The sequence below is a fragment of the Dendropsophus ebraccatus genome, chromosome 10 (genome assembly GCF_027789765.1).
Source record: "Dendropsophus ebraccatus isolate aDenEbr1 chromosome 10, aDenEbr1.pat, whole genome shotgun sequence".
In the NCBI taxonomy this organism is placed as follows: domain Eukaryota; kingdom Metazoa; phylum Chordata; class Amphibia; order Anura; family Hylidae; genus Dendropsophus; species Dendropsophus ebraccatus.
Window position 1 is genome coordinate 106,210,875 of NC_091463.1, and position 25,990 is coordinate 106,236,864.

General features: G+C 50.1%; 1 protein-coding gene across 2 annotated transcripts in view; it reads right to left on the minus strand.

The window, feature by feature from the left end:
• Positions 1-3,325: 3,325 nt before the first annotated feature.
• SYTL4 (synaptotagmin like 4) overlaps positions 3,326-25,990 on the minus strand; it is a 54,750-nt gene continuing 32,085 nt past the window's right edge. For both annotated transcript variants that reach the window (XM_069985774.1, XM_069985775.1), the window contains exons 3-17: positions 22,800-23,015; positions 18,986-19,101; positions 15,592-15,700; positions 15,026-15,142; positions 11,887-12,016; positions 11,709-11,799; positions 11,533-11,636; positions 9,848-9,934; positions 8,518-8,696; positions 8,281-8,383; positions 8,035-8,196; positions 7,021-7,120; positions 6,723-6,822; positions 5,714-5,922; positions 3,326-3,688 (exon numbers count right to left, since the gene is read on the minus strand). In XM_069985774.1, coding sequence (XP_069841875.1) covers positions 3,549-3,688; positions 5,714-5,922; positions 6,723-6,822; positions 7,021-7,120; positions 8,035-8,196; positions 8,281-8,383; positions 8,518-8,696; positions 9,848-9,934; positions 11,533-11,636; positions 11,709-11,799; positions 11,887-12,016; positions 15,026-15,142; positions 15,592-15,700; positions 18,986-19,101; positions 22,800-23,015 — 1,963 coding nt within the window. In that variant the 3' untranslated portion in view covers positions 3,326-3,548. The remainder of the gene's footprint in view (positions 3,689-5,713; positions 5,923-6,722; positions 6,823-7,020; positions 7,121-8,034; positions 8,197-8,280; positions 8,384-8,517; positions 8,697-9,847; positions 9,935-11,532; positions 11,637-11,708; positions 11,800-11,886; positions 12,017-15,025; positions 15,143-15,591; positions 15,701-18,985; positions 19,102-22,799; positions 23,016-25,990) is intronic.

Consider the following 25,990-nt stretch of genomic DNA (forward strand, 5'->3'; position numbering starts at 1 on the left):
CATACCTACCTGCCTCATCTGGACTAGTGTCACTATTCACTACCAGACCGAGAACCCTGTAGAACTCACTGCATTCCACATATTAATTCTGGGTTTGTTTGTGGCCAAAATCATTATGCAAAAGAGGAGCCTGTGGAGCCTCATTTAAGAGTCTCGAAACACAGGATTAGCCAGATCTCCCTCCAGGTAGGACCCAGCGCAGGGGCGGCTCCTGTTAGGAAACCACCAACACCACCATATTACGTGGCCCTATAAGTCAGTGTAATCACAAGGGAAACACCAAGACCAGGTAACCATCCACATACAGCTGTTCTGGGGTGTTGCCCCTCATCAGTGTGGAGCAGGATTCTGGCTAGGTGGGAGCAATGCCTAGTAGAGCCATAAGGGTAACAGATGACTGATCTCAGGGAGACCAGCCAAACGATAACACTGCCGGCTGCTAGTGAAAGCGCTGAATGCAATGAAGTCCTAGGTGCATTGCCCCCTGGGAAACAACGATCTCCCTGTGATCAGCGATCTGTTTCTCTTACAACAACATCATTGGCTTATTCAGCATGGAACCTCCTCCATAACAACCTTGATCCCTCCCTCTATTTATACCCGGAAGTGTGCACTCACTAATACTGGTATCACCATCTCTAGCAGGTTGGGGTTGTCCAGGATGAGACCTGCATTATCGGTCTGTATGGTCAGCCTCTCATGGATCAGTGCCATACTGCTCTGTTATCGGTCTGTATGGTCAGCCTCTCATGGATCAGTGCCATACTGCTCTGTTATCGGTCTGTATGGTCAGCCTCTCGTGGATCAGTGCTGTACTGCTCTGTTATCGGTCTGTATGGTCAGCCTCACATGGATCAGTGCTGTACTGCTCGGTTATCGGTCTGTATGGTCAGCCTCTCGTGGATCAGTGCCGTACTGCTCGGTTATCGGTCTGTATGGTCAGCCTCTCGTGGATCAGTGCCGTACTGCTCAGTTATCGGTGTGTATGGTCAGCCTCTCGTGGATCAGTGCCGTACTGCTCGGTTATCGGTCTGTATGGTCAGCCTCTCGTGGATCAGTGCTGTACTGCTCGGTTATCGGTTTGTATGGTCAGCCTCTCATGGATCAGTGCCATACTGCTCGGTTATCGGTCTGTATGGTCAGCCTCTCGTGGATCAGTGCCGTACTGCTCGGTTATCGGTGTGTATGGTCAGCCTCTCGTGGATCAGTGCCGTACTGCTCGGTTATCGGTCTGTATGGTCAGCCTCACATGGATCAGTGCCGTACTGCTCGGTTATCGGTCTGTATGGTCAGCCTCTCGTGGATCAGTGCCGTACTGCTCGGTTATCGGTGTGTATGGTCAGCCTCTCGTGGATCAGTGCCGTACTGCTCAGTTATCGGTCTGTATGGTCAGCCTCACATGGATCAGTGCCGTACTGCTCGGTTATCGGTCTGTATGGTCAGCCTCTCGTGGATCAGTGCCGTACTGCTCGGTTATCGGTCTACCTGTGGCCGGCTTGTAGACACTACTCAGATAGTATCCTTGGCATTTTCTATGACTGGTGATTACCCAGGTGTGGATCACATTCTGTGGCCTTTTTCATGCATTTGGTTAGTTTTTACTATAAGCCAGCAGGAATATTGTAATTTTGACTGTAAACATCTCGCACCCACCCCCTCCCACTACTTTTCTATCACCCAGCGTTGGGGGAGATTTATCAAACTGGTGTAAAGTAGAATTCTTAGTCGCCCCCGGCAACCAGATTCCACCTTTCATTCCTCAGACTCTTTGAAGAGTGAAATATGGAATCTGGTTGGTTGCCGGGGGCGACTAAGACCATTCTACTTTACACCAGTTTGATAAATCTCCCCCTAATTTTCCTGAAGATACGATACTACTCAATGGGTGAAACACATAGCGACATGATGAATCTAGAATGACGATCGCTGCATCAGTACAATGACGATCGCCGCATCAGTACAATGACGATCGCCGCATCAGTACAATGACGATCGCCGCATCAGTACAATGACGATCGCCGCATCAGTACAATGACGATCGCCGCATCAGTACAATGACGATCGCCGCATCAGTACAATGACGATCGCCGCATCAGTACAATGACGGTCGCCGCATCAGTACAATGACGGTCGCCGCATCAGTACAATGACGATCGCCGCATCAGTACAATGACGATCGCCGCATCAGTACAATGACGGTCGCCGCATCAGTACAATGACGGTCGCTGCATCAGTACACTACTATCTGGTTGCCGGTTTCACAGTACAGTTCATCTTGGTGATAGTTGAGAGCGGCCTGACATGTCGGTGTCCTCAGTGCTTTGGTACATTTATTTATTGTAATGTGATTCTGTGCTACCAATATCCTTGCCCCCCTAATGGAGGTGATGCCTTTGCCCCCCCCCCCCCCAATGGAGGTGATGCCTTTGCCCCCCCCCCCCCCCAATGGAGGTGATGCCTTTGCCCCCCCCCCTGATGGAGGTGATGCCTTTGCCCCCCCCCCCTAATGGAGGTGATGCCTTTGCCCCCCCCCCCCTAATGGAGGTGATGCCTTTGCCCCCCCCCCCCCAATGGAGGTGATGCCTTTGCCCCCCCCCCCCAATGGAGGTGATGCCTTTGCCCCCCCCCCCCTAATGGAGGTGATGCCTTTGCCCCCCCCCTAATGGAGGTGATGCCTTTGCCCCCCCCCCCAGTGGAGGTGATGCCTTTGCCCCCTCCCTTGTGGAGGTGATGCCTTTGCCCCCCCCCCCTCCCTAGTGGAGGTGATGCCTTTGCCCCCTCCCCAGTGGAGGTGATGCCTTTGCCCCCCCCCCCCTCCCTAGTGGAGGTGATGCCTTTGCCCCCTCCCCAGTGGAGGTGATGCCTTTGCCCCCTCCCCAGTGGAGGTGATGCCTTTGCCCCCTCCCCAGTGGAGGTGATGCCTTTGCCCCCTCCCCAGTGGAGGTGATGCCTTTGCCCCCTCCCTAGTGGAGGTGATGCCTTTGCCCCCCCCCCCCTAGTGGAGGTGATGCCTTTGCCCCCCCCCAGTGGAGGTGATGCCTTTGCCCCCTCCCTAGTGGAGGTGATGCCTTTGCCCCCCCCCCTCCCTAGTGGAGGTGATGCCTTTGCCCCCTCCCCAGTGGAGGTGATGCCTTTGCCCCCCCCCCTCCCTAGTGGAGGTGATGCCTTTGCCCCCTCCCCAGTGGAGGTGATGCCTTTGCCCCCTCCCCAGTGGAGGTGATGCCTTTGCCCCTTGCTCTTTACTGACAAGCGGCATTGATATAATGTGACACTTCTTTTGTAGTTCTTTGCATTGTCCTATGTAGAATAATACTGGAAGACCATGTGAAGAAGAACAGGGGTCCCAGCAGCCAGGCCAGGAGGAGAACAACCCCATTTACTTGATATACCAATAAAAGTTATAAATTTATAAATCAAATGTGAGAGAGCAATAAATAATCAGCACAATATACAATTATTATTGGTTACATAAAATACAATTGTTCTTCTGTTAATAGCATACAGAGTCCTAGAAGAGTAATTGGGGGCGCGGGCAGGTGTATGGGGGATTACTTTGCCTTGGCCATTGTGGGGCGAAGCTGTAATGATCCCTCAGCCCAGGATCCCGGGTACTGTCTCATCTTAGTCCATAGACTGAGCTCCTCTCCGCTGGAGTCCATCCAGTCTACAGGTTGTCCATTGTATAAACCTATAGAGAATTAACATTAAGAGGTAAATTATAAACCCAAAGATGCACATACCCAAAGATACCGAGCTCAGATACCCACCCAGAGATACCGAGCTAAGATACCCACTGAAAAAGCATAGTGCAATTTTTGTACACCACCACAAAAAAGTACCCCACCAGTTGATTGTGGGAAGTACTGATCTCCAAAACTGGGTAACCCTATTGGCATCGATGTCACCGTTAGTCTCTATCTGTCACGTTAGTACTGTGTGCAGTCATATCACAAACATGTGGCAGATAGGGTATCCAAATGCCCAACAGTACCAATCTGGCCAATTGCCCTACTAAAAGATACCCACCCAAAGATACCAAGCCAAGATACCCACCCAAAGATACCGAGCCAAGATACCCACCCAAAGATACCGAGCCAAGATACCCACCCAAAGATACCGAGCCAAGATACCCACCCAAAGATACCGAGCCAAGATACCCACCCAAAGATACCGAGCCAAGATACCCACCCAAAGATACCGAGCCAAGATACCCACCCAAAGATACCGAGCTATACCATACAGAGTCTAGATTCAGATTAGATAACAACCTGGACACTAAGGGTTCCTATTACACAGGACGATTATTGTGCCAAAAATTGTTAAATCGTTTGAATTTAAATGATAATCGTTCTGTATAATTGCAGATTTAGATCTGAACCTAAAATTATCGTTAATTGTTCGCTGTAATTCCATGTTCGTTCGCTCAAGTTCCGCATTTGTTCACTAATCGTTCAGTGTAATTGCATATTGTCCATTGTTTTGCTGGGATCAGAAGAGGTAAATGATCAGAGTAACGGTTGCAATAACAATCGTAGTAACGATCTTAACTAAATATTATCGTTCTGTGTAATATGGTGAACGATTTCAGGTTAACGATAAACAATGTCGTTTGCAATTGTTAAAAATCTCTCTGTGTAATAGGACCCTAACTGGATTCATCATTTTGAGGTGAGATGATGTTGTGACCACAAGCCTAAGACTGTCTGATCTCCTGCGTAATAGTGCCGAGCCATCGGAGAGGGAATGTTAGCTGAGGTATAGGTCATGCAGCCAAAACATTGTATAATCTCTGTCATCACCATGGGAAGTGTCCAAGAGGTGGCGTCTGGTTAGGTGCACACAGCTCCATGTATTGAAAGATTTCCCAGCAACTCCTCTCAGCTATGATTGACAGCCCCACTGCGGGAGTCTACTGATTTTCCTTAGTAAACCAGCTCAATGGTATATCGTATATGGTATACCAGTGGTATACCAGTGCCAGCTGAGAGAAAGGCTGAGGATACTCAATGCAAAGAACAAGAAGAGCCACCTTCTAGACACTTACTGTGGTGGTGGAGTCACACAATGGTTTTCTTGGTCATTCAGGCTATGTTCACACTACGTATCAGACTGGCCATTCCGTGACCCTGGCCGGGTCACGAAACGGCCGGTCTGTGCCCAGATCATCAGCGTGCGCCCGCATCAGAGCTTCCCATAGCCCATAGTGAAGCGAGTGCCCGGAGCCGCTCGCTTCACTGTGTGAACTGACAGGTCTTTCTGCAGCCGGGATTCACTGATGGCCGATGGCAGCAACGGCCGTACTTTTACGTAGTGTGAACATAGCCTTAAGCTGTAAGAGCGAGATTTCGGGTATGGTTTTACTCCTCAAGGTCTGTATAGGGTTGTCAGTGGTCTTGACAGCTCAAAGCGACTTCCTTTGACTGTTGGCGATACAAATGTGCCCATAGACCGACAGCTACAGTACCTCCCAGTTCTCCTGTACACAGGAACACGTGCTGACAGCTGTCTCTAGCAATAACACAGTATGGTGGTCTAGGAACCAGACGAAGATGCGAAAGATGGAAAAAAAGATCAGATGGCGGCTCATTCAGTGTAGACTATTGCTAATAATAATAATAATATTTATTTGTATAGCGCCAACAGGTTCCGCAGAATAGGACATCAAACATCACAAAATGGAGCCACGTCACAAGGTGGGTCTCTCTAAGCTCACCTGTCCCGGGCCCGAGCCTTACTCCTCCGAGAAAGTCATTGCTGGATAGTGGCTCCCGATCCCAGACTGTCAGCTCCAGACACGTGTTTTGCAGGTCTTCAGGCTTAATCCCATTGTACACAAAGGTGTGGTTATAGTGGGGGTTCAGGCTCTTCTTCATGACCGGAGTTTTACGCTTGGTGTTCCTGCTCTTGATTGGTAACAAGTAACTATGGAGAACAGAGCAAGAGAGGAGAAACTCTGAATGGGTCCAAACACTGTAACGCCATAGAACAGCCATGTATGAGCTTGAAGAGCTGTGATGAGTGATGCACACCTGAGTGGACACACCTGAGGAGGGGACACACCTGAGTCTTCTGTTCCCAAACGTCACATCAGAGGCCACTACACATCAGATTGTTGGACTTACCTGCTGGGAGCACAGGCTCCAGCTGAATTTTGGCAGCTCCATTCACTTAGGGCCCTATTCCACCGCACGATTATCGTTCAGATTATCGTTAAGTCGTTTGAATCGTTCGATTGAATAGCAGTTAACGATTAATGACCGAACGAGAAATTGTTGCTCGTTCGCAAATCGTTTGCATTGAATAAGACGTCGTTTGGTCGTTCGCAGTAGCGATGAACGCAATAGTGACGACAAGACTACCGCAAGAACGATCATAAGTAACGATTATTGTTCCATGTAAATGGGTGAACGAATTCAGGTCTTTTGCAATAGCGGTCGTTTGGATCATTTATCGTTAACTATTATGCGAACGATAATCGTCCCGTGGAATAGGGCCCTTAGTTTATTGACTTTGTGTTTTGTGGGGATCACCAGCTACGAGCTTCATCTATACAAGGGGGGACAATGAGTGGAGGTCCCCATTACTGAGGAAGCTCTGCAACCCTGGTGGGCGGACAGCTTATACAGACGCTAGTTTCTCTTCTTTTATAAGCAGAATTTAAACTGATGTCACAGAGAAGTGGATGAAATGTCTGAAGCTGTGTAGACCCCCATAGTCCTCACCCCTTGACAAAGCTGTCCGAGGTCCCACCAGGCTTCACTGCTGTCAGGTTTTTAGCCTCTTTAATCCAAACCTGGAGTTCTCCTCCCTCATCTGCTTTGCCTGGAAAAATGTAAAAGACAAATAAAGCCATGGTGGGCGCCCCTGATTGGGTGGTCCTCTTGGTTTCGCTTTCAACATTAAGTCACATTTCTCAAAGCAAAAAGAATCATAATTATTTATCATACAAGGAAAGGAGGAAAGAGCTCCAGGGATACACATAGGTGGAACAATATGGCGGTATATTCTAGGATCACTCACTCTTCCTCCTCTCACTCCCACCGCTGGACTTGGATGGTGGGATGTACTTTAAGGACACAACCAGCTCTCCTTTATAGGACACTGTGGCATCTGCTGCGCCCTGAAGAAGAATGGGGACAATATGAGCAGGGAGACAGCGGGTAAGAGAAGTACTAAAAGTATTAAAAACATTGTCCTATGGTTCTGCCACAGGGGAGGTCAGCCCGGCCTGGCCTTGGCTGATGGACACGCATAGTCAATGTACTGGGATACACAGAGGTATTAACAACAAAAGGTGGTCTGATGGCCATCACATGCAATAGCCATGTGGGGGGACATCATCTGCTCTCATACAAGGATGTCCAATCAGTCCAATCAATAAATAAGAAAACATTCGGTGTGAGAGGGACGGATTGTATCTTGGCTCATATAGGGCTAATGGATCCCAGTCCACATTCAGAGACACCAGCTGTACCACACAGATAGGCTAAGTGGATAACGTCCACACGTCTGCGACGTTTCGAGAACAAGGGCGTGTGTGGTGCAGCTGGTGTCTCTGAATGTGGACTGGGATCCATTAGCCCTATATGAGCCAAGATACAATCCGTCCCTCTCATGCCGAATGTCTTCTGTGCACCGTGGTGATGTATTCTTATATATTGTAAAGACTTTCAGATTGAGATAAAGATACAGCAAAATATGAAGGTGTTGTGCATTTATTGATTGGATTACGGACTGGTCTGACAAGCCCCAGTACACACACTGTAGTCATTTATTGATTGGATTACGGACTGGTCTGACAAGCCCCAGTACACACACTGTAGTCATTTATTGATTGGATTACAGACTGGTCTGACAAGCCCCAGTACACACACTGTAGTCAGAGTGGACTGCTGCGTGGCTGAATAGCCTTCATTGTGTTTGGACTCATACAAGGATGTATCTGCTGATTTACATAATCAATTGCTCATTTGCATACATTAACAAACATAACGGCTTCCAAAGAGTCTCCCAGTAGTAGAACCTAGGAATTACCTTCCCATGAAGAGGAAGACACTCGTCCATCATGCTGTCGAAGTTCCAGGAATCCAGCGGTATGTTCACCTCCCCAAGAAAAGTGTTTCTTCCAAAGCGATCGTGGTGCCACACCGACAGCTGTAGGGTTCTTGAGAGCAAAATGGACTCTGGGACAATGTACTACAAGAGGAGGAGACGGGTGGTGACCATGACAATGATCATCCAATGTCTACAACATCATGGATGTCTGCCGCATTGATTTACCTGTAAGGTCTCGCCGTACAGCGGATTCACAGAGTTACGCTTTATTGTAGTTTTGCGTTTTCCCTGGCGGGATTTATCTGGCAGAAGATAGGACTTCACGTATCTGTAAGACATGGTGGTTAGGATGTACTATGGGTGGACTCTTTATTGTCTATCTAGTGGCTTTTATAGAGAAGCTTTTATCAGCCTTTATAACCCATAAACACAGAGTGTAGAGCAAATGCCAGCACCACTCACGGGTTAGATCTCCGCTTCACGTCATCCCCATAGGCCAGGTTCCGACATTCCTTTACCACAATACTCAGGATCTGTGTTTTGCCGTCGTATCTCATAGAGAACATGATTTCCCCTGTTACAATCACATTTCCGAAATCTCCGGCTTCGCTGTAGATGCTCATCATACTCCCCATCGTGCTCTGGAAGACGGAGAAAGCGTTACTGGGTGGGGAGAACCCAACGTGATGTAATCGGAAATTTCCACACATAGGGCGGCCTATTCCTGCCACTCCTTCTCAGTATTGGCCTTCTAGTATCTGATGCTGCATTATCGGAAACAACTCAAACCCCGACTACAGGGACGTAAATTATAGATGGGGTACTGTGGTGGTCAACAATGGATGTAGGATTAAGGTGTAATGCCATCTACATAAATATTCAGAGTTAGATACACCTCCAGGAGGTTTCATCTCAGAAGCCATCCTATGGTCTTCCCTGTAGGCACAACATCTCAAAATCTCCACAGGGACCACAACTGGACTCCCATAAAGCCACCATATAAGATGGTCTGGTCTGTGGTTATGCTAAACGGGCATCACAATGTGTACGAGATTGAGAAGTACTAGACACTAATGTCACAAGTAACATATTTGGAGAGGTAGGACACAAACACCAGAGGGCCCACAGAATTACCCATAAGGCCTTACTGAGAATATGGCCACTGTGTAAGGGGATCAGCAGAGTTTACAGATGAACACATGTACTGTATGAACCCAGGATGAAGCCTTCTGGACTATTCTCAGTGGACCTAGAACCATATGGTATTGAGATGTATTGAAGGCAAAGCCAACGTAGCAGTGGCCCATGACAAACCAAATACAGCAGGGTCCAATGAAAAGCCAAACGGAGCAGCGGCCCATAACAAGCCAAGGAGAGCAAGAGGCCATGACATGCGGAGCAGGGGCCCATGATAATCCAAGGGAAGCAGGGTCCCACAGCAAGCCAAGGGGAGCAGGGGCCCACAGCAAGCCAAGGGGAGCAGGGGCCCACAGCAAGCCAAGGGGAGCAGGGGCCCATGATAATCCAAGGGAAGCAGGGGCCCACAGCAAGCCAAGGGAAGCAGGGGCCCACACCAAGCCAAGGGGAGCAGGGGCCCACAGCAAGCCAAGGGGAGCAGGGGCCCACAGCAAGCCAAGGGGAGCAGGGGCCCACAGCAAGCCAAGGGGAGCAGGGACGCACGACAATCACATGCCAAGGAGAGCAGAAGCCCATGACAAGCTAAATGCATCAGAGGCCCACGACAAGCCAAGACGAGCAGGGGCCAATGACAAGCCAACCACCAAAGATTTACCGTGGAGGTTCCACTGCGCAGACTACTCCTAGCTGTGGTCAAGCGATGAATTTCCACTAGGTTATCAATATCTTCATCTTCCTCTTCCTAGGTGCAAAGTGTTAATCTGTAACAATTATGATGTTCAAAGCAAACCAAACAATTTAATATTGACTAATGTGAATATCCAGCCTGTGTAAGCTGCCCTCTCTGCATGCTCTCCTCCCTATCTTCAGCCTGTGTGATTTGTCCTCTATGTATGAGCTCCCTCTATCTCCAGCCTGTGTGATCTGCCCTCTGTGTATGCTCTCCTCCCTATCTCCAGCCTGTGTGATCTGCTCTCTATGTATAAGCTCCCCCTATTTCCAGCCTGTGTGAGCTGTCCTCCATGTATGCTCTCCTCCCTGACTCCAGCCTGTGTAAGCTGCCCTCTATGTATGCTCACTTCTCTATTTCCAGCCCGTGTGAGCGGTCCTCCATGTATGCTCTCCTCCCTATCTGCAGCCTGTGATATTCTCTCCATGTATGAGCTCCCCCTATTTCCAGCCTGTGTGAGCGGTCCTCTGTGTATGCTCTCCTCCCTATCTCCAGCCTGTGATATTCTCTCCATGTATCCTCTCTATTTCCTATCTCCAGCCTGTGAGATCTGCTTTCTATGTATCCTCACCTCTCTATCTCCAGCCTGTGATATTCTCTCCATGTATCTTCTCCTCTCTATCTCCAGCCTGTGTGATCTGCTCTCTATGTATGCTCTCCTCCTATCTCCAGCCTGTGTGATCTGCTCTCTATGTATGCTCTCCTCCTATCTCCAGCCTGTGTGATCTGCTCTCTATGTATCCTCTCTATCTCCAGCCTGTGTGATCTGCTCTCTATGTATCCTCTCTATCTCCAGCCTGTGTGATCTGCTCTCTATGTATCCTCTCTATCTCCAGCCTGTGTGATCTGCTCTCTATGTATCCTCTCTATCTCCAGCCTGTGTGATCTGCTCTCTATGTATCCTCTCTATCTCCAGCCTGTGTGATCTGCTCTCTATGTATCCTCTCTATCTCCAGCCTGTGTGATCTGCTCTCTATGTATCCTCTCTATCTCCAGCCTGTGTGATCTGCTCTCTATGTATCCTCTCTATCTCCAGCCTGTGATATTCTCTCTATGTATCCTCTCTATCTCCAGCCTGTGATATTCTCTCTATCTCCAGCCTGTGTGATCTGCTCTCCATATATCCTCTCTATCTCCAGCCTGTGTGATCTGCTCTCTATGTATCCTCTCTATCTCCAGCCTGTGTGATATTCTCTCCATGTATCCTCTCTATCTCCAGCCTGTGTCATCTGCTCTCTATGTATCCTCTCTATCTCCAGCCTGTGATATTCTCTCTATGTATCCTCTCTATCTCCAGCCTGTGATATTCTCTCTATCTCCAGCCTGTGTGATATTCTCTCCATGTATCCTCTCTATCTCCAGCCTGTGTCATCTGCTCTCTATGTATCCTCTCTATCTCCAGCCTGTGATATTCTCTCTATGTATCCTCTCTATCTCCAGCCTGTGTCATCTGCTCTCTATGTATCCTCTCTATCTCCAGCCTGTGATATACTCTCCATGTATCCTCTCTATCTCCAGCCTGTGTCATCTGCTCTCTATGTATCCTCTCTTCTCTACCTCCAGACAGATTCTGTATACTAGCATCATCCAGCCTGTTAAGTATAACGCACCATCTCAGCATTGAGGCCAGGAACTGACTTGCTTCGATCACCCATCGTGTTTCCTTCTTCCACCTTTTCTTCTGGCCGTAAATCTATCACGGACTTACTGTAGTCTGAATGAACATTACACAGGATGAGGACGGAGCGAATTTTAGGACCAGGTTATATTTCGGCCTGTTTACTACCTGAAGGCTTTAGGAGTCTTCGAGGATTCTTCTTGAAAATGGCGTCACTCTCGTCTGCGGAGCCCGCACTACGGTTACCCAAACGCGGTTCCTGAAGTAAAAAACAACAAAGGATGAGAGGTGAATGGAGATCTCCTGGAGGGGGCGACTTATACCTGCACATACAGGCTGAACCTACCCCTTCTGAGTCGGAGTGGTGGTAATCCCGGGAGCGGACAGGGACAGTCAAGGTGTCCACTTTAGCGCCACTGGGTCCATAGTTCTTCCTTCCATCCGAGGAAGCACTCATCTTCTCTGCTGAATTTCTCCTTGAGCACAGAGACAGAGGGTCAATAGTAATGTTCAATCCCACAATCCCCAAGGGCAGTGTTCTCCCGAGTCAGTACAATGTACACACTACTGTGCCATATGGTGTCCAAATAACGCCTAATGGTAACATCCCTGCTGGCCAGGACACCGGAGGTTTTAGTGGTATGAAATAACGGTCAGAAGGGTGTAATGGTGGGGTCCCCAGTGGTCCAGGGCAGTAAAGGGGATAGGGGGTGGGGTTACTGATAGAGGGAGGTAAAGAGACCCTGGTGGTCCCAGGTAGGTATCAGGAAACCGCTGCAGGGAAGGAGGAGGTGAGCACAATTGGAAAGTGCTGCACAGGAGACCAGGTAACTGCAGGAGGAGGAGGATGGTATCAGGTAACTGCAGGAGGAGGAGGAAGATGGTATCAGGTAACTGCAGGAGGAGGAGGAAGATGGTATCAGGTAACTGCAGGAGGAGGAGGAAGATGGTATCAGGTAACTGCTGCACAGGAGACCAGGTAACTGGAGGAGGAGGAGGAAGATGGTATCAGGTAACTGCTGCACTGAGGAGGAGGAGGAGGAGGAAGATGGTCTCAGGTAACTGGAGGAGGAGGAAGATGGTATCGGGTAACTGGAGGAGGAAGAGGAAGATGGTATCAGGTAACTGCAGGAGGAGGAGGAAGATGGTATCAGGTAACTGCAGGAGGAGGAGGAGGTGAGCACAATTGGAAAGTGCTGCACAGGAGACCAGGTAACTGGAGGAGGAGGAGGAAGATGGTATCAGGTAACTGGAGGAGGAAGAGGAAGATGGTATCAGGTAACTGCAGGAGGAGGAGGAAGATGGTATCAGGTAACTGCAGGAGGAGGAGGAAGATGGTATCAGGTAACTGGAGGAGGAGGAGGAAGATGGTATCAGGTAACTGGAGGAGGAAGAGGAAGATGGTATCAGGTAACTGCAGGAGGAGGAGGAAGATGGTATCAGGTAACTGCAGGAGGAGGAGGAGGAAGATGGTATCAGGTAACTGCAGGAGGAGGAGGAAGATGGTATCAGGTAACTGCAGGAGGAGGAGGAAGATGGTATCAGGTAACTGCAGGAGGAGGAGGAAGATGGTATCAGGTAACTGCAGGAGGAGGAGGAAGATGGTATCAGGTAACTGCTGCACAGGAGACCAGGTAACTGGAGGAGGAGGAGGAAGATGGTCTCAGGTAACTGCTGCACTGAGGAGGAGGAGGAGGAGGAGGATGGTCTCAGGTAACTGGAGGAGGAGGAGGAAGATGGTATCGGGTAACTGCAGGAGGAGGAGGAGGATGGTATCAGGTAACTGCAGGAGGAGGAGGAAGATGGTATCAGGTAACTGGAGGAGGAGGAAGATGGTATCAGGTAACTGCTGCACTGAGGAGGAGGAGGAGGAGGAGGAAGATGGTCTCAGGTAACTGGAGGAGGAGGAGGAAGATGGTATCGGGTAACTGCAGGAGGAGGAGGAGGATGGTATCAGGTAACTGCTGCACGGAGGAGGAGGATTAGGAGGAAGATGGTCTCAGGTAACTGCTGCACTGAGGAGGAGGATTAGGAGGAAGATGGTCTCAGGTAACTGCTGCACTGAGGAGGAGGAGGAGGAAGATGGTCTCAGGTAACTGAAGTGCGGAGGAGGAGGAAGATGGTATCGGGTAACTGCTGCACTGAGGAGGAGGAGGAGGAAGATGGTATCAGGTAACTGCAGGAGGAGGAGGAGGAAGATGGTATCAGGTAACTGCAGGAGAAGGAGGAAGATGGTATCAGGTAACTGCAGGAGGAGGAGGAGGAGGAAGATGGTATCAGGTAACTGCAGGAGGAGGAGGAAGATGGTATCAGGTAACTGCAGGAGGAGGAGGAGGAAGATGGTATCAGGTAACTGCAGGAGGAGGAGGAGGAAGATGGTATCAGGTAACTGCAGGAGGAGGAGGAGGAAGATGGTATCAGGTAACTGCAGGAGGAGGAGGAGGAAGATGGTATCAGGTAACTGCAGGAGGAGGAGGAGGAAGATGGTATCAGGTAACTGCAGGAGGAGGAGGAGGAAGATGGTATCAGGTAACTGCAGGAGGAGGAGGAGGAAGATGGTATCAGGTAACTGCAGGAGGAGGAGGAGGAAGATGGTATCAGGTAACTGCAGGAGGAGGAGGAAGATGGTATCAGGTAACTGCAGGAGGAGGAGGAAGATGGTATCAGGTAACTGCAGGAGGAGGAGGAGGAGGAAGATGGTATCAGGTAACTGCAGGAGGAGGAGGAAGATGGTATCAGGTAACTGCAGGAGGAGGAGGAGGAAGATGGTATCAGGTAACTGCAGGAGGAGGAGGAAGATGGTATCAGGTAACTGCAGGAGGAGGAGGAAGATGGTATCAGGTAACTGCAGGAGGAGGAGGAGGAAGATTGTATCAGGTAACTGCAGGAGGAGGAGGAGGAAGATTGTATCAGGTAACTGCAGGAGGAGGAGGAGGAGGAAGATGGTATCAGGTAACTGCAGGAGGAGGAGGAAGATGGTATCAGGTAACTGCAGGAGGAGGAGGAAGATGGTATCAGGTAACTGCAGGAGGAGGAGGAGGAGGAAGATGGTATCAGGTAACTGCAGGAGGAGGAGGAGGAGGAAGATGGTATCAGGTAACTGCAGGAGGAGGAGGAGGAGGAAGATGGTATCAGGTAACTGCAGGAGGAGGAGGAGGAGGAGGAAGATGGTATCAGGTAACTGCAGGAGGAGGAGGAGGAGGAGACTTGATCTGTAGAAAACATCTTGCAGTAATTTGGTTTACCACAAGTCTCCGCAGGTTATGACCACTTGCTGAGGATATGCAGTGGCTACAGGGGTCACCAGCAAAATGGCGGCTCTGGGAAATGTTTAGGCCTTATATCCTGCGGCTTCTCCTGTAATACGGAGGAGCCATCCAGACGCCCATCTCCCTGTGACACTGATGAGAAGCCTGGGATCATGGACAGGGTCAGTGTAGTCCTGGGATGGATTCTTCCCAGAGCACAATGGCTCCTGTAGTCACCTGGACAGGGTGGGCGTGCTCCTCTTGGAGTCCGTCTTGTAGCTGTTCAGACTGATCTGCTCTGTGGATTCAGTGTCGCTCCTCTGGTCCCGGAGGTCTGGAGATCCGCTCATTCCTCTATGATAAAACTAAAGCGGTTAGTGGGCGGCATATGGGGCACAAGGTGGCGGATGCCCAGTGGAGGGCTGACCAGCCACTGGCCGTGCTCAGGCTATGTAAGCTTAGGGCCCCGCTCAGGCTATGTAAGCTTAGGGCCCCGCTCAGGCTATGTAAGCTTAGGGCCCCGCTCAGGCTATGTAAGCTTAGGGCCCCGCTCAGGCTATGTAAGCTTAGGGCCCCGCTCAGGCTATGTAAGCTTAGGGCCCCGCTCAGGCTATGTAAGCTTAGGGCCCCGCTCAGGCTATGTAAGCTTAGGGCCCCGCTCAGGCTATGTAAGCTTAGGGCCCCGCTCAGGCCTCATTCTGTGCTGGTTACAGGGTGATTAGGGCGAGGACACCCATGGTCGCCCACTCTTGGCATGTGGTAAGAACCCAATGTTTCTTCCTAGATATACCCATTATATTTACCCAGAAGCCCTCTGTCTCTCCTGTGGACTCTTCGGCGGTTTTGTCGCCTTCTGATCACTCATCTGTGAATTCTCCAGCAATGTCTGTGCCGCCGTCTCCCGTTTATTGACTGTGAACAAGAAGATTATTGATGGTCATGTGATTTATGTCGGGATCAGAACGGTTACTGTATAATCTCCCATATAAAAAGGTACAATAATATATTGTGGACCAATCCGATGCCTGAGAAGTCACCAGCAGCGGATAAGAGCGGCACTGACCCCCCCCTGACCTAAAGGGATCATCCTGGCAGGACACCAGCGTCTAACCTGACGGTATGTTCCTATAGGTTGGCGGATTGCTGAGAACTAGAGATGAGCAACGCAAATCTGACAAACTCCAATCAGCAGTAAATTCCCTTTGTAGCGATTTGCGAATTCAGCAGATTTGCTAAACATGGCGGCCGCACATGTGACCTTTTGGTGGGAGCAAGGGATATTCCATAAGGTCATCCCCCCACCCTGTATATAAGGTGATTGGCTAAATGGAGGCGGCCAGTCGGCTCTCTGCATAGTGGAGAAGAGAGATACATAGAGATAGGGACAGAGAGGAGAGAGAGAGATAGGGACAGAGAGGAGAGGAGAGATACAGAGAGAGATACATAGAGATAGGGACAGAGAGGAGAGAGATAGGGACAGAGAGGAGAGAGAGATAGGGACAGAGAGGAGAGGAGAGATACAGAGAGAGATACATAGAGATAGGGACAGAAAGGAGAGAGAGAGGGACAGAGGAGAGAGATAGGGACAGAGAGGAGAGATACAGAGAGATAGGGACAGAGAGGAGAGAGATAGGGACAGAGAGGAGAGAGATAGGGACAGAAAGGAGAGAGAGAGGGACAGAGGAGAGAGATAGGGACAGAGAGGAGAGATACAGAGAGATAGGGACAGAGAGGAGAGATACAGAGAGATACAGAGAGATAGGGACAGAGAGGAGAGAGAGATAGGGACAGAGAGGAGAGAGAGATAGGGACAGAGAGGAGAGAGAGATAGGGACAGAGAGGAGAGGAGAGATACAGAGAGATAGGGACAGAGAGGAGAGAGAGATAGGGACAGAGAGGAGAGAGAGATAGGGACAGAGAGGAGAGAGAGATAGGGACAGAGAGGAGAGGAGAGATACAGAGAGATAGGGACAGAGAGGAGAGAGAGATAGGGACAGAGAGGAGAGAGATAGGGACAGAGAGGAGAGAGATAGGGACAGAGAGGAGAGAGAGATAGGGACAGAGAGGAGAGAGAGATAGGGACAGAGAGGAGAGAGAGATAGGGACAGAGAGGAGAGGAGAGATACAGAGAGATAGGGACAGAGAGGAGAGAGAGATAGGGACAGAGAGGAGAGAGATAGGGACAGAGAGGAGAGAGATAGGGACAGAGAGGAGAGAGAGATAGGGACAGAGAGGAGAGAGAGAGGGACAGAGATAGGGACAGAGGAGAGAGAGAGATAGGGACAGAGAGGAGAGGAGAGATACAGAGAGATAGGGACAGAGAGGAGAGAGAGATAGGGACAGAGAGGAGAGAGATAGGGACAGAGAGGAGAGAGATAGGGACAGAGAGGAGAGAGAGATAGGGACAGAGAGGAGAGAGAGAGGGACAGAGATAGGGACAGAGAGGAGAGAGAGAGATAGGGACAGAAAGGAGAGAGAGAGGGACAGAGATAGGCACAGAGAGGAGAGAGAGAGATAGGGACAGAGAGGAGAGACAGAGAGATAGGGACAGAGAGGAGAGACAGGGCCGCCATCAGGGCATTACTGGCAGTACAGGTGTATGGGGCCCGGCCTATGGGGGGGGCCCGGGTCTCCCACACACTACACTTTTATGAGAAGCCTGGTATACAGACAGTGCAGGGAGAGGGGAGAGCTCCCGCAGATGCAAGGGGCCCCTTCTACTTAACTAAAATCATTAGGCCCTCCTCCCCCTGCACTGTCTGTGGACCGGGCTGCAGAATCCCCCCCCTCCCTCCCCAATGGACCGGCCCCCTCCTCAGCAGCTCCCAGGCTGGAGCGGAGCTGGTGACTTCCGGCCTGTGTGCTCTCCCAGGTGACAGGAAGATGCAGCGGGCCCCCTCTCCTCCCTCCCCCTCCCTACCAGCTGTGACGTCTGTTCCCTCCAGTATACAGCTCTGCAGTCGGGGCAAAGGGGGAGGGGCTGCAGGATGCTGACTGGGAGCAGAGACTTCACTCACTGGGGGCCTCAAGGATAAAAAGTGTGTGTGAGTGTGTGTGTGTGTGTGTGTGTGAGAGAGAGTGTGAGAGAGAGTGTGAGAGAAAGTGTGAGAGAGAGTGTGAGAGAGAGTGTGAGAGAGAGTGTGAGAGAGAGTGTGTGTGAGAGAGTGTGAGAGAGTGTGAGAGAAAGTGTGAGAGAGTGTGAGAGAGTGTGAGAGAAAGTGTGAGAGAGTGAGAGAAAGTGTGAGAGAAAGTGTGTGTGTGAGTGTGAGAGAGTGTGAGAGAAAGTGTGAGAGAAAGTGTGTGTGTGAGAGAGTGTGTGTGAGAGAGTGTGAGAGAGAGTGTGAGAGAAAGTGTGTGTGAGAGAGTGTGTGAGAGAGTGTGAGAGAAAGTGTGTGTGTGTGTGAGAGAAAGTGAGAGAGAGAGTGTGTGTGAGAGAGAGAGAGTGTGTGTGAGAGAGAGAGAGTGTGTGTGAGAGAGAGAGTGTGTGTGAGAGAGAGAGAGTGTGTGAGAGAGAGAGTGTGTGTGTGAGAGAGAGAGTGTGTGTGTGAGAGAGAGTGTGTGTGAGAGAGTGTGAGAGAGAGAGTGTGTGTGAGAGTGTGTGTGAGTGTGTAGTGTGTGTCACTGATATCCGTATCTGAGCTATAGACGTGTCACTGATATCCGTATCTGAGCTATAGACGTGTCACTGATATCCGTATCTGAGCTATAGACGTGTCACTGATATCCGTATCTGAGCTATAGACGTGTCACTGATATCCGTATCTGAGCTATAGACGTGTCACTGATATCCGTATCTGAGCTATAGACGTGTCACTGATATCTGTATCTGAGCTATAGACGAGTCACTGATATTCGTATCTGAGCTATAGACGAGTCACTGATATTCGTATCTGAGCTATAGACGAGTCACTGATATTCGTATCTGAGCTATAGACGTGTCACTGATATTCGTATCTGAGCTATAGACATGTCACTCAGGGCCGCCATCAGGGAATTACTGGCAGTACAGGTGTATGGGGCCCGGCCTATGGGGGGGCCCGGGTCCCCCACACACTACACTTTGTGAGAAGCCTGGTATACAGACAGTGCAGGGAGAGGGGAGAGCTCCCGCAGATGCAAGGGGCCCCCTGTGACAACCATTATTACTGCGTGTGAGGACGCGCTCTCTCAGGTGTCCCCCAGAATAGAGAGATCTACCTGGAGCTGGAGGTTTACGTCGTAGCGAGATCCTCACAATGTCACTGCCCAGTCTGTTGGCGAAACGATTGATTCTCTGATCATAAAACCAGTCGCCAGTCGACTTTTTCAGTTCCCTGAAAAGAACAGAGACAATATTACATTCTATATATCCATAGTAATCCCAAAGGAGATCGATCATCAGATATTCTGGATTATCGGGTGGTCATAGAAATACACACAGAACGTATAAGAGAAGCTTCAGGAAAAAGCATCAAAGGGTCAGAGGCCACCGGTCGCGGACACGGTTTCTGACATCACAGGCCTAACAAGACATCACAGGCCTAACATGACATCACAGGCCTAACAAGACATCACAGGCCTAACAAGACATCACAGGCCTAACAAGACATCACAGGCCTAACAAGACATCACAGGCCTAACAAGACATCACAGGCCTAACATGACATCACAGGCCTAACAAGACATCACAGGCCTAACAAGAAATCACAGGCCTAACAAGACATCACAGGCCTAACATGACATCACAGGCCTAACAAGACATCACAGGCCTAACATGCTATAATATGTTATACTGTGACGCGAGGTATACATTGTGTGCTTGGGCAGACACCTCAATGGTTTCCCATTACACAGAAGTTTCTGGAAGGGAGGTGGAGGTGGAGCTTAAGTGGTGAGTCAGGAAGAGTGAGAAGGAGAGCATCCATGGAGGAGGCTTGTGAGGAGGAAAGGGTCAGTCTATGGAGGAAGGAGGAAAGTTCTGTGAGGAGGAAAGGGTCAGTCTATGGAGGGGGCAGGAGAGGCCTGTGAGGAGGTGAGGGTCCATCTATGGAGGAAGCAGGAAAGGCCTGTGAGGAGGTGAGGGTCCATCTATGGAGGATGAGGAGAGGCCTGTGAGGAGGAGAGCATCCATCTATGGAGTATGAGAGGCCTGTGAGGAGGTGAGGGTCCATCTATAGAGGAAGCAGGAGAGGCCTGTGAGGAGGTGAGGGTCCATCTATAGAGGAAGCAGGAGAGGCCTGTGAGGAGGTGAGGGTCCATCTATAGAGGAAGCAGGAGAGGCCTGTGAGGAGGAGAGCATCCATCTATAGAGGAAGCAGGAGAGGCCTGTGAGGAGGTGAGGGTCCATCTATAGAGGAAGCAGGAGAGGCCTGTGAGGAGGTGAGGGTCCATCTATAGAGGAAGCAGGAGAGGCCTGTGAGGAGGTGAGGGTCCATCTATAGAGGAAGCAGGAGAGGCCTGTGAGGAGGTGAGGGTCCATCTATAGAGGAAGCAGGAGAGGCCTGTGAGGAGGTGAGGGTCCATCTCTAGAGGATGAGGAGAGGCCTGTGAGGAGGTGAGGGTCCATCTATAGAGGAAGCAGGAGAGGCCTGTGAGGAGGTGAGGGTCCATCTATGGAGGATGAGGAGAGGCCTGTGAGGAAGTGAGGGTCCATCTATGGAGGAAGCAGGAAAGGCCTGTGAGGAGGTGAGGGTCCATCTATGGAGGATGAGGAGAGGCCTGTGAGGAGGAGAGCATCCATCTATGGAGTATGAGAGGCCTGTGAGTAGATTAGGGTCCATCTATAGAGGAAGCAGGAGAGGCCTGTGAGGAGGTGAGGGTCCATCTATGGAGGAACAGCAGAGGCCTGTGAGGAGGTGAGGGTCCATCTACAGAGGATGAGAAGAGGCCTGTGAGGACGTGAGGGTCCATCTATAGAGGATGAGAAGAGGCCTGTGAGGAGGTGAGGGTCCATCTATAGCGGAACAGGAGAGGCCTGTGAGGAGGTGAGGGTCCATCTATAGTGGATGAGGAGAGGCCTGTGAGGAGGTGAGGGTCCATCTACAGAGGATGAGGAGAAGCCTGTGAGGAGGTGAGGGTCCATCTATAGAGGATGAGGAGAGGCCTGTGAGGAGGTGAGGGTCCATCTATAGAGGATGAGGAGAGGCCTGTGAGGAGGTGAGGGTCCATCTGTAGAGGATGAGGAGAGGCCTGTGAGGAGGTGAGGGTCCATCTATAGAGGATGAGGAGAGGCCTCTGAGGAGGTGAGGGTCCATCTGTAGAGGATGAGGAGAGGCCTGTGAGGAGGTGAGGGTCCATCTATAGAGGATGAGGAGAGGCCTGTGAGGAGGTGAGGGTCCATCTATAGAGGAACAGGAGAGGCCTGTGAGGAGGTGAGGGTCCATCTATAGCGGAACAGGAGAGGCCTGTGAGGAGGTGAGGGTCCATCTCTAGAGGATGAGGAGAGGCCTGTGAGGAGGTGAGGGTCCATCTCTAGAGGATGAGGAGAGGCCTGTGAGGAGGTGAGGGTCCATCTCTAGAGGATGAGGAGAGGCCTGTGAGGAGGTGAGGGTCCATCTCTAGAGGATGAGGAGAGGCCTGTGAGGAGGTGAGGGTCCATCTATAGAGGATGAGGAGAGGCCTGTGAGGAGGTGAGGGTCCATCTATAGAGGATGAGGAGAGGCCTGTGAGGAGGTGAGGGTCCATCTATGGAGGGGGCAGGAGAGGCCTGTGAGGAGGTGAGGGTCCATCTATAGAGGATGAGGAGAGGCCTGTGAGGAGGTGAGGGTCCATCTATAGAGGATGAGGAGAGGCCTCTGTTTACTGCTGGTGTGAGCATCGTGGCATAAAGGCAAAGAGGCAAAAGGGTGTAGATAGAGCCCGCAGTATGTAAGATAAGCTGTAAAGGACCTTTAAATTTCTCTTGTACCATAGACGACTAAAAATAAATATAAAATAATCATTTATTTCTCTGTATTTTATTATATTTATTTCTCCACAGTAAATGAATGTAAACCTGTCTGTGAATAACATTCAGAATATCAGTCCTGAGAGGAGGAGATACCGTGAAGCCTTCATCTGCCTGTACTAGCGGAGGAAGAAGAGAAACAGAAACATTCAGAGACTTTGGAATCTCTCAACAACGCCCCCCTCCGTCCTCTGGCAACGACGCCCCCCTCCGTCCTCGCGCCACGACTCCCCCCTCCGTCCTCTCGCCACGACGCCCCCCTCCGTCCTCTCGCAACAACGCCCCCCTCCATCTAGCAATTGACATCTTCAACTATTTTTTGTGAGGTATTAGATTTTCCAGAAGCTTCTAGAGACTGCAAGGTATCAGAGAAACAAACGTAAAAACAAGAAGTGGCTTGAAACAGCCGTACCCGAGTGATAACCAGCGCTGCCCAACACAGTATTCAGGAGTAGAGTGCAAATAAAAATGTAAAAGTTTATTGCATGCTGCACATATTACGCGTTTCAAGAGTACTAGGCTCTCTTCATCAGATTAAGTGCATGGTATAGATGGTAACAACAGGGTTTAAATACATGTATTTAAACCCTGTTGTTACCATCTATACCATGCACTTAATCTGATGAAGAGAGCCTAGTACTCTTGAAACGCGTAATATGTGCAGCATGCAATAAACTTTTACATTTTTATTTGCACTCTACTCCTGAATACTGTGTTGGGCAGCGCTGGTTATCACTCGGGTACGGCTGTTTCAAGCCACTTCTTGTTTTTACGTTTGTTTCTTGTATCATACGGGCCCCTTTTTTTCTGGGAGTATCCCGTTCATGTACCCTCAACTAGCTCTTGCAGCCTAACATCACATCAGAAGGACTTCCGCCTGGACCCACGTCAGGATCAACCTTCCATCCACCTACCCTACCTCAGGGTGATATGCATAAAGCCCAAGGGGCAACAAGGTGAGCCTTGCTACCTTCCCTTTCTCATTACCAACAACCTTTGCGGTATCACACGAGGCGCCGTCCTCTGCCTGTTTTTTCTACCCTTTGTTCAAGGTATCAGAGAACAAGCGTTTCTCATATCACTCACGCCTCCTTGATGCAGACGTTGCACTTCCATCCCCCAGTGGAGGTCTCCATGCGACAATCTTTGCACACCAGGTGGTTACAGCTGCGGCAGGTGTTGGTCTTGGGGAGTAGGCGGCCCACGTTCTGCTGGCAGCGGGCACAGGTCCGGTCACTGTAGCGCTGACTTCCCCTTTTTGCTCCTTTTCTTCTTATATCCAGAAGCTCGTTTTTTAGTCTCCTATTACACGGACAATATATCAATATATCAGACAAGATGCACCACAAGTATGGGGACCCCACACACACACACACACACACACATTCACATACCCGGCGAGTACAAAGAAACCCCCCCCCCCAGCGAGTGCAAAGAACCCCCCCCCAGCGAGTGCAAAGAAACCCCCCCCAGCGAGTGCAAAGAACCCCCCCCCCCCAGCGAGTGCAAAGAACCACCATAATGGCCCTAACAGGAGACATCTACTACAGGGAGACTACACAGGAGACATCTACTACAGGGAGACTACACAGGAGACATCTACTATAGGGAGACTACACAGTCGACATCTACTACAGGGAGACTACACAGTCGACATCTACTATAGGGAGACTACACAGTCGACATCTACTACAGGGAGACTACACAGTCGACATCTACTACAGGGAGACTACACAGTCGACATCTACTACAGGGAGACTACACAGTCGACATCTACTACAGGGAGACTACACAGTCGACATCTACTACAGGGAGACTACACAGTCGACATCTACTACAGGGAGACTACACAGTCGACATCTACTACAGGGAGACTACACAGTCGACATCTACTACAGGGAGACTACACAGTCGACATCTACTACAGGGAGACTACACAGTCGACATCTACTACAGGGAGACTACACCAGTCGACATCTACTATAGGGAGACTACACAGTCGACATCTACTACAGGGAGACTACACAGTCGACATCTACTACAGGGAGACTACACAGTCGACATCTACTACAGGGAGACTACACAGTCGACATCTACTATAGGGAGACTACACAGTCGACATCTACTATAGGGAGACTACACAGTCGACATCTACTATAGGGAGACTACACAGTCGACATCTACTATAGGGAGACTACACAGGAGACATTAACTACAGGGAGACTACACAGGAGACATCTACTATAGGGAGACTACACAGGAGACATCTACTATAGGGAGACTACACAGGAGACATCTACTATAGGGAGACTACACAGTCGACATCTACTACAGGGAGACTACACAGTCGACATCTACTATAGGGAGACTACACAGTCGACATCTACTATAGGGAGACTACACAGTCGACATCTACTATAGGGAGACTACACAGTCGACATCTACTATAGGGAGACTACACAGTCGACATCTACTATAGGGAGACTACACAGGAGACATTAACTACAGGGAGACTACACAGGAGACATCTACTATAGGGAGACTACACAGGAGACATCTACTATAGGAAGACTACACAGGAGACGACTACACAGAAGACATCTACTATAGGAGACTACACAGGAGACATCTACTATAGGAGACTACACAGGAGACATCTACTATAGGAGACTACACAGGGGATATCTACTACACAGGGGACATATATAAATGTATGTGTGTATAAATGTGTGTCTTGCACATGAGTGAAAAATAGGGCTAAGGTTGATGCTTTATTAAGGCCAACAGCAGAGTAAAAAAAACATATAACAAATAGTAAGCGACGGCCGTTTCATATAGTGTGATTTCCCTTAATTTAGTAGATCAGGCAGGCTTCAAATTCTCTGAAAAGCCGTGACGTCGCGAATCAGGTGTAATTCACATGAAGTGTCCAGCAGGGGGCGCACTATATGTAGAAGTCTATGTAGCATATTGTCTATTGACGTCTATGTAGCGGGCAGCATGGGGAGGGGGTTAGGTGAATGGGCACCTCTATCCCTCCCTACCCGATGTCGTGTGGGCTGAGAAGGTGTCAGGAGCGCTGATAGTAGTATGATGGGGGAGTAGTACAGCGTGTATCTGGCCCACGGCACCGTGCAGGAAGGGAGGGAAGAGCTAGTTAGATGCACGGGCACCTCTATCCCTCCCTGCTCGGGGCCGTCCTTCTCCCTCTCTCCCGCTGGTCATTGGTAGCACCGGGAGGGAGATGTATGATGTGTGTGTGTGTGTGTATATATATATATGTATGTATCTGTGTATGTAAAGGAAAAGTCTGGGGAAATTTTTTATTTAAGTATTGTATTGCCCCTCAAAAGTTATACAAATCCCTAATATACAATGTTTACGGGAAATGCTTATAAAGGCCTTTTTTCTCTGTGCACTTACTACTGCATCAAGGCTTCACCTCCTGGATAACATGGTGACGTCACTTCCTGGTGGACATGGTGACGTCACTTCCTGGTGAACATGGTGACGTCACTTCCTGGTGAACATGGTGACGTCACTTCCTGGAGAACATGGTGACGTCACTTCCTGGAGAACATGGTGACGTCACTTCCTGGAGAACATGGTGACGTCACTTCCTGGTGAACATGGTGACGTCACTTCCTGGTGAACATGGTGACGTCACTTCCTGGTGAACATGGTGACGTCACTTCCTGGTGAACATGGTGACGTCCCTTCCTGGTGAACATGGTGACGTCCCTTCCTGGAGAACATGGTGACGTCCCTTCCTGGAGAACATGGTGACGTCACTTCCTGGTGATCATGGTGAAGTCATTTCCTGGATAACATGTTCCTTGATAAAGGTCTGTGACTCAATATACAGACCGAAACGCGTTGCAACTGAGTCACACCATTGTGCGGCAGTGTGGCCTTTCACCCCGGTGACCCTCTTCTGGGGTTTCCCGTGGTTCCTGTGACCCTTCTGGGACACTCTCCTGCATGGTGATGTCACGACTCCCAGAGCTGTGTCGGGTTGTGGCTGCTGGAGAGGATGATGGCAGAGGGGATGCTCAGTGTCCCTCCACTGCCCTGTGTCCCTCAGTGTCCCTCTGCCATCATCCTCTTCAGCAGCCACAGCCCGCACAGCTCTGGGAGTCTTATCCAGGAAGTGACATCACCATCTTATCCAGGAAGTGACATCACCATCTTATCCAGGAAGTGACATCACCATGTTACCCAGGCAGGGCCGTTCTTAGGGTAGATGGCGCCCTGTGCAGAATATTCCTTTTGCGAGA